Below are 9246 nucleotides of genomic sequence, written 5' to 3' on the forward strand. Positions count from 1 at the left end.
GATTATTGCAACCCAAATTGCACAGCGGAAAAATAAAAATCTCTTTGATTTCCTTTTCCAAAATCTGAGTGCTTCGTTTATTTCAAAGGAAGGATATGGGACTAACCTGTTAATCTCTTCGAGAAGATACAATGTCGGACTGATGGTGCTGCCTTTTCAAACGAACACTCTCAATGGTATCCACACGAACGTCTTCTATCCTTTTAGAGTGCTAGCTCTCTCAAGGATGGATAGATTATGTGCTCCACAATCTGCAACTGTTAGACTGAATTTTTTAAAAACCGTCTTCACTCCTAAATTCGCAGAAGGAGTATTTATATGTTTCAGTCTTTCGTTTTCCCACAACTCTTTTCCCAAAAGAGTTGTATTCAGAACCCACTATCACAATCTCGTAGATACTCAAATATCTTATGTGATAGAGTCCTTTATCTGTAATAGTTACAGATAGACCGCAGATCTTTTAAATATTATTATCTTGTAATAATAAATAATTAATAATAATAACACTTTATTATTATCAATTATATTAATGGGCTTTGGGCTTTTAGCCCATTAATATGTCATAGCACATCAACAACATTCTTTTGTGTATGACCCAATAGGCTCATATTAATTGGCAATAGGCCTAGTCCCACAAGACCCATAAGTCATAAGTGGCCTCTAGCAAGACATTATGACTACCCAACTAATATGAGGATCAATAGTCCGATAAAGCCTAATAAATAGAACATGTATTAATCCCTTTGTCACACGATATCTAGTTTGAACATAAGTCATGCCCAATGTCAAACTTATAATGTTCAAACTTATAATTTCTTGATCTCTAAGTAGACTGATAAAATCAAATGATATTAATCACACTATCAATTCATTTGAGCACGGCCATGCATTTCTCAGTCTCACTTATTGAGGGGCCCAAAAGATATCTTTCTCAGAGAGAGGGACAAATTCTATCTTGATTGTTCAATATCCTCTACATAATTTCTATCATGCTCAATCATAACCTTTATGATTGTCCGATTAAAGACAATATTTGGTTATGTCAAAACATAACAGTCCTTATGTTGGAAACTATGACAATCTCAAGTCAAAAGATTAAGATATAACTACTTTGAGATTCACTTATGACATAACCCATGTAGTGATCTCAATGCGGGTCCATCCAATACTTTGTTCTCTACTAAGTATCTATGATTATTGAATTATATCAACATATACATAATCATCTCATGATTATCAATCAATAATCATACTAACTATATTTTATTATTATCAATATAATAATAAGTAACCAGGGATGTTAATCATTATTATGTAACATGCAAACAAATAATAATGATAGTAAAATCTCTTTTATTAATAATCAAAACGACATACAAAAAAGTCCAAGATAATGGCCTAGGGCAAATACACTAACAAAAATAAGCTAAAATGAAAAAGAAAAAGAACACATCTCACCATGAGGAGCATCTCCCAAACCGTATCCCCTAGCTGCTCCTGAGTCCGAGAGCAAAAAGCCACCTGCTCCCGAGTAGAGCAAGCTAGGAGACCGGTGAGAGCAAGCAAGTGAGGGTCTGAGGCCTTAGTGACCCCACCGAACATCCTCTCACGCAACAACTCGACAACAAAACTCGATGGGGACTAGGGAGTGATCTCATCAGCATTCAGCGCCTCATTGTTTAGAGCAAAGGACAACAGCCCCACAGGCGCTTTCTCCTTCTCTGCAGGAGGGAGCACGGAGGCAGATTGCTGAGATGTGTGAGCCTTCTTCGAGGCCGGAGCCGCAGTGAGAACCTTAGCAGGAGGAGCTCGCTTACCAGTGGTCTTCGTGAGAGTAGCAGCACCACTGGCAGCAGCCTTCTTGGGGCGAGGAGCAGCAGAAATAGACCTAGACTTGGCCCCATCCTTAGAGGTGCCCTTAGCAGTAGGGGCGACCTCAACTTCACCTCCACCCTCGGGAGCCCTATCATCAGAAGCAGGGACGACCTCGGTATTCTCCTCAGGAACACCTTCAAATGTAGGAGCGACCTCAGTCCTCGCAAGCTGCACATCCCCAACTGGTTCCTCAATAACTATGAGCTCCAGAGAGGACGGAGCTGAGGCTTGCCTAGATTTGGAGGCCGTGGGAATTAGGGGGCAGTGTCAGACTTGCTGCAGCTGGAGGACTTAGGAGCCCCCGAATGGTGATCCTTAGATCTCGGCCTTGGGGCACGAGAGGAGACCGGAGCCGGAGGAATGGATCGATCGACCGACCTGGGGGTGATAATTTGGACCACCTCTCGAGTCGCATCAGTTACCGATCGGCCAGCTCGGAAAGCATCCAGAGCAACCCTCTTGCTCTCCCGAGAAAGAACGAAATTCTTCAGTGGCTTGATCTTATCCATGGGAAGCTTGGAGGCTACAAAAAAAAAAAAAAACAGAAATCCAACAGCTTAGAAGGGCATTCAACAAAAATTAAAAAGAGAAGGCAAGACGTTAAAGCAAAGCAAAATAAAATACCCGCGTCCCTGCAGTCCTGAAGACTAGACATGAACATACATTTCTCGACGTCATTAATCAGTCCAAATTTAGACCATTTTATCATGATGTTGTTGATGTTAATTTACACTTTGTCTGCTTAATTTTGTGATTTTGATCTAATTCTGCAGAAAATGGTATAACGAGGTAATTTGGAGAAAATGCCCTTAAAACTGCCTAAAATGGAACAAAGGAGAGCAAGCATGTCAAGTTGCAACTGAAGAGGAGATAAACAAGGAAAGTAATTTGAAATTCAAATATCAAATCTCCAAGAGCATTCAAAATTCAAAATTCAAGATTCAGCTTATTAAGGAAAGTGCTAAATAAGGAAAGTGGCAAATAAGGAAAGTGCAGTCAGCAAAGCAATTTGAAATTGAAATTTCAAATCTTCAAGAATCTCTTTCCTTATTGAGGAAGCCAAATCTCAATAAGATGCACATTCAAAATTTGAAATTCAAAATTCAGCTTGTTAAGGAAGCCAAAGTAGACATACTTGCCCCCAAGTCTTGCACATTCAAAATTCAAAATTCAAAAGGAGGCTCCACCTCATTAATGCACACTTGGGCGGCAAGGGTAGCACTTGGGCAGCAAGAAAGAGCTAGGGCAACACATGAGAGCTATATAAAGACCACCTTAAGGAGCCGCACGCCCAACCCTTTGCACAAGGACATTCGGCCGCCCATCCTCTCTCCAAAGCCAAGACCGCCGCACCTCCTTCTTCCCTTCTTCTTTTCTTTCTTTTTTTTGGTTTTATTTCAGCCATGAGTGGCTGAAACCTTTATTTCTAGTTGAAGATTGGTTGATACTTTAGTTGTTTTATAGATTGGGAGATCTGAACACACATTATTTAACTTTTATTTTTCAATATTCATGCAATCTCATGCTTAATTCCATTGTTGCTTTGTTATTTTGATCAATATGGCCAATTGATTCTTGATTGCAAGGTAATACTTTGTTAGTTTGAATAGTTTTAAGTATGTAATTGCCTGGATTGTTCAAACACAAGTAACTCTTGGTGTAAAAACTAAGGAAATTGCATGATCTAGCGCTATCACCATGCGTTTGAGTAGCTAGAATTAGGTCTCTCTATTTCTTAATGCAATTGACAGTTGTTAGATGCCTAAGGCCCAAGGACGTTCCTTGGCAACTTGTTGATTAGTGATTGGTTAGAGGATGTTCCCTAATTAATTTATGCTTAAGGAGAGATATGGTGGTGAGAAGCGTCTTCCATCTCCATAACTAATTTATTGAATCAAACAAAGGAACCTAAGTATCAATGATCAATCCCAACAACTGAAGTGGATCCAATTCTTCAACTAGAGCTTTTCTCATATTTGAATTCCTTTACTTTAATTATTCGCTTTACTTTATTGATTTCATTATTAGTTTAATTGAATCAATCTCAAAACCCCTCCTTTTATTTTACTTTCAGTTTATTTTCTTGGTCTTGTTAAGGAAAATAGGTAAGTATCAATTCCCTGTGGATTCGATCCTTTTACCACTATCTGCAGTTGTAAAATTGTTGATAACGGAAAAGGTTATTTTTAACTGGCTTCGACAACTGCACAGTCAATCATACTTCTATTCAATAGAAGTCAGTCTGAGAAAGCCAGCCTGCTCAGAGAGGTTTAGCTGGGGGAGGTCATTACAGCCCGGAGGCACCCCCCCTCCAGGGGAGGTCCACTTGCCAAGACGACCTGGGGCCTCCTTTCAGCTCCACCACAGCGAACCCCTCTGTCCAGCCTTTGATTGAGTTTATATGACCCGAGAAGATGGACAATCCTCCGCGGGGCAAAGTAGTAAAAGTCCTGGCTAGCCCGGACCAGTTGGGAAAAGGTTGAAAACAATCTAGCTGTAGGTGTGAGACCCCAGCTCAGACCGACAGACTCAAAGGAGCACATGAAAAGGATCGAGTGGGGTGCAAGCATCCGGGGAGTTATTCCGAAGTACCGGAAGACCTCAAGGAAAAAAGAAGAAAAGGGAAAAGTTAAGCTATATTCACGCTGTTTGACGAAGAATACCAAACTACGGTCATTTTGGGGGTCGATTAGACCAAAGGGAGGAGGATCGGGAAGAACAATCCTCTCGTTAGGAAGGGGAGCCCGAATACAAAAAAGAGGGGTATCAAGATATTCTTGAGAAAAGAAATTTACGAGAGAAGAAGATGTAACATTAGACTCTAGATTCATGACGTCGGGTAGCTTGGGGCTATCCATGGCAGTGTAAGAAACGTACCTTGAAGATGATTTGGGCAGAAGGGCAGGATGAACGGAGCGCGCAGGAGGTAGAAGGAGAGCAAGGGTTCTGTAAAGATTTGGGGATTTGAATTTTGAAAACGGTAAAGTGAAGAAGAGACGTTTTGACAAGAGCCATCATTAGGCCGCGCGGTCATAATGGGTTATCGGGATTTACCCCCTCATCAATCATGCAATAATGCTGAGGAGGTAAAGGGGCAATTGATAACCGTTGGGCTTCATCCCCCCTGGGGTAGGGTTCGAGTCCGCGAAAGTAGAACAGGCCCATAGTCCGGGGCGCCCCTTGGCAGGCCTGCTCTGCAGCTCAGGTTTAGGCCCCGGAACACGTAGCAGGCCGGGCTGCCCGCAAGCCTAGGCCCAGTAAGGAGAAAGCCAGCCCAGTGATGGGACTTGAAGAGGAACAACAGGCCCAGTCCTTTCGCAGCCCTATTCTGGGAAAAATTAAATGGCCGCCTAACATAAGTGAGGGGTCTGACACTACTGTATGTACGGACCTGCCTGACAGAGATATAGGTCACTGTAGTAGAAAGGTCGTTAGGCGTCTCTCGTAAGTAAGAAAAGGAAGAAAAGGAAGAAAAATACTCTCCTTTAGGACAAGCTTATACAACCACTATAAACCCTATTCTCTAGATCTCAGAACATTAGGAAAAGAAGCGGTTGGTTAATGACATGAAAAAGTGCGGGATGAAATTATATGATTAGATTACTGTTTTTAAAATTAATATTTAATCTATGATTTATTGAAATTAATTAATTAATTTATCAATTTTTAAAAATATTTTTACAGAAATTAAATAGTTATTATTTTAAAATTATACAGACTACATAAATGTAATTTTAAAATTTAAAAATTAAATAGTTATATTTTTAAAATTAAATAGATTGATTAGAAATAAAAATATTTTAATTATTTTAAAATTTATTAATAATTTAAATAAATAAAAAATTTAAATAATCAACTGTTTGAAAATATACATTTAATTTCATTAAATTATGTTTCTTGGTTAAGGAAATATTTTAAAGTAGATATTTTGAAAGTAATCTGTACCATCAATATTCTCTCCAAGTTTCAAAATTTTTTCCTTTAATTTATTCATAAATTCTTTCATTTCTTGTTATATAATATACCTTTTCTTTCTTTCTTTTTTTTTTTTCCTTCTTAAAAAGATACCATTAATAAATTAAAACTAGCTTATGAGTTGGATGCTTACCCCACAAAAGACGGCGGACGTAGGAGAACCGAGGGCAATGGGAAGCCGTATGATGGTGGCCCAAAAAGTTAAATTATTAAATTGCTTATAATCCCACAATTTGAAATTCTGAAATTATATTTAAATCAAACAGCATTATAAATTTTAAGAAATGTATAAAGTTTATTATTTTTTATTTTAAAATTTAAAGATAAATTTATATCAAAATAATATTTTATGATATTAAGAGCTAACAAATAATAATAATTATAAAAGTCGTCAAAAAATATTATTATGAAAATAATATATCAAAATATTATTTTGAAATAAATTGAATTGCATATATATTCAAATGAAAAATTAATAAAATTATAAAATATTTTTAAAAAAATTTAAAATATATATTAATTAATAATTATATTTTATTTATCATGTCATTTTTTTAATAATATTTAAAAATTATTGTTATTTGTTAATACAATGATATCATAAAATATTATTTTAATATAAATTAAATGATATACTGAAATAAAAAGATAATTTTTTAAAATTTTTCCCCTAAATTTAAACAAATTGGAATTTAGGAATCTCAGGTTCATGAGTGCTCTTAGCTATCTGATTTCTTCAAATATTATTAAAATTCTTTTGTATAGCAATAACTAAATCTTTATTCTAAATTAGTTGGACAAGGTTATATAAATGATTTGCTGTCATTCAGTTCTGCTAGATACCGCGTTAATACTAATATAATTTCCCCTTTTTTGCCTAACCATATAAGCGTTTTTTATACATAATTAATTTTATTTATTATGCCCTTTGAAATGAGTTTAAATAGCCTTTTCATTGAATTTAGGATAAATTCAAGTTAAAAAAAAAAAAGAAAAATTATAGAAAGTGTTTAGGTTTGTGCATTTTCAATTAGACATTTACTTTAAATTTGAAAGAAACATATATCTTTAGGTTAGGTGCCTTTTTATCAATACAAGAACTTTATATTAACATAAATTTGAAAATAATGATGTAATATTTTCTAGAGAATCTCTTATTGTTGCTTTCTTTTTTTATTTCTTTTAGGCAAGTTTTTTTTTTTTTTGAATTTTATTGGCTTTATTTTGTTTATTTATTTCAGGCAGAGGCTTCTTTGCCATATTGTAAATTTCTTTTTTCTATTTTCAAGTGGAATTGTAAATATATTTTATTTTACTGTGTATTTTAATTTTTGCTAACGTCTTTCAAAAAGAGTGATTAAAGATCCTGCTTTTTTTTTTTTCTTTTTATTGTTGAAAAGAGTTGAAATTTTAGGAATGGTCTACCTCTAAAGGTTGTTTACCAGGCTTCAAAGCCATTAACGGTGACTCTTCAAGTTTTCTAATGCTTTAAAACTTTGACGATCACTCTCTTCCTATGTCGTTCATATGTGGGTTTGTTTCTTCTTAGCCTACTATTAACATCTTTGGTATGACATCTCAAGAGATTTCATGGGTTCTATTTTCTTTCAGCCTATCTCTTCTTAGTTGCTAGCTTTTATGAGCCTCCAACATATTTGTATACAGGTTATAACATAGATCTAAGATATCTAGAGGGTGGATCTATTATTTAAAATCTTCTAATTTGATGTAAAATGCAGGACCAACTCATGATAATAAACTCTGAACACATACTTGACAAAAAAGAGGCAAAGATATCTTTTAAAGGTTACTCTACCACACTCTTAACCAACCAATGTGATTAGAAATGAAGATTATGGAGTGAAGGTTACTCTACTACATCCTTAAGCAACCAATGTAATTAGAAACATAGATAATCAAGCGATTCCAGCTTAAAAATGCCACAAAAAATTCTTGATAAGTTAACTAAGTATGAAGGAAATCCATATTAGAATGCCACAAGGTTGAACCTTGATAAGTTGCTAAATAATAAAAAAGAACCAAAATATTATTTATAACATCATCTCTCTTGATTTTATATTTCATGGCTGCCACATTAAAGGTGTTTTTATAGTCTCCAAATACTAATTTTACTGTAGGAAAGTGTAATTATAATATAAGAATGGTATCTAGTTAAATAGTCAAACCCAGATTACATTAAAAATCATTTTCTTAAATTGTGTTAGAGAAATCTCTTTTCTAAATATACTGCACGAATTTAACTTCTAATTTAAGTCAAATTAATTTAAAAATAAATCCCATAAAACACTAAAATACCAAAATTGGCCTAAGTGCTATTTGGCCATGCATGCATTACGCGATTTGAAATTTTGTTACGTCCACATGTGCTGAAGAGTGTGTTTCTTACTACCTTATTCTCTCATATTTTCCAAATATAGTTCTCATCTCGTAAGTTCTGAATTAAGTAATAGTAATTTGACTTGTCATGATTTAGAGCTTTCCATATTAAATTTTGAAGAGTGTGAATACTTCAATCCATAAAATTGGCCTAAGTGCTATTCGACCATATATATATTAGGCGATTGAAATTTTGTTGCATCCACATATGTTGAAGAATGTGTTTCTTATTTTTTTATTCTTTCATACTTTCCAAATATAGTTCTCATCTCGTAAGCCTTGAATTAAGCGATGTTAATTTGACTTGTCATGATTTGGAGCTTTCCATATTAAATCTTTCAAGAGTGTGAATACTTCAATCCACAAATATAGGAAGGGTATCTAGTCAAATAGTCAAACCTAAATTATAATAAAGATCATTTTCCTAAATTATCTTAGAGAAATCTCTTTTCTAAATGGGTTGTATGAATTTTTCTTCTAATTTAAGCCAAATTAATTTAAAAATAAATTCCACAAAATACTAAAATACCAAAATAGCAAAATTGGCCTAAATGCTATTCAGCCATACATACATTACGTGATCTGAAATTTTGTTGTGTGTCCACATGTGCTGAAGAGTATGTTTCTTATTTTCTTATTCTCCTATACTTTCCAAATATAGTTATCGTTTCGTAAGTCTTGAATTAAGCGATTTGACTTGTCATGATTTGGCGCTTTCCATATTAAATTTTTAAAGAGTGTGAATACTTCGATTTATAACTTATTGTTGTAAAATCGTGTCATTCTCATACTCGTATCATTCTCTCCTTCCTCGAAAAGATTCGTCCTTGAATCTTTAATCATAATAACAGTAAAAGGATCGACATACATGGGATCCTCTTTGAATTCAATATGAAATTTCGCGAATGAAACATTAAATTTTGACATCTCTCCTCTTTTTTTTTTTAAATCAAACAACTGAAATGATTTTTTTTTCTTCACTCTTCTCTTTCTTTTTTC

At 34.8% G+C, this 9246-nt stretch overlaps 1 protein-coding gene across 1 annotated transcript; it reads right to left on the bottom strand.

The window, feature by feature from the left end:
- Positions 1–1641: 1641 nt before the first annotated feature.
- Positions 1642–7308, bottom strand: LOC122724429. Its single transcript, XM_043959386.1, has 3 exons — positions 7293–7308; positions 2254–2398; positions 1642–2107 (listed from the first exon to the last, which is right to left on the bottom strand). Exons 1-3 carry the CDS (start codon positions 7306–7308, stop codon positions 1642–1644), a joined length of 627 nt encoding a protein of 208 aa, XP_043815321.1.
- Positions 7309–9246: the final 1938 nt, after the last annotated feature.

This window comes from Manihot esculenta, chromosome 8 (genome assembly GCF_001659605.2).
Source record: "Manihot esculenta cultivar AM560-2 chromosome 8, M.esculenta_v8, whole genome shotgun sequence".
Classification (NCBI taxonomy): domain Eukaryota; kingdom Viridiplantae; phylum Streptophyta; class Magnoliopsida; order Malpighiales; family Euphorbiaceae; genus Manihot; species Manihot esculenta.

Coding starts and splice junctions, on each gene's coding strand:
- LOC122724429 (XM_043959386.1), bottom strand. Junction 2,108..2,253: donor GTCCAAATTATCACCCCCAG/GTCGGTCGATCG, acceptor CTCCAAATCTAG/GCAAGCCTCAGCTCCGTCCT.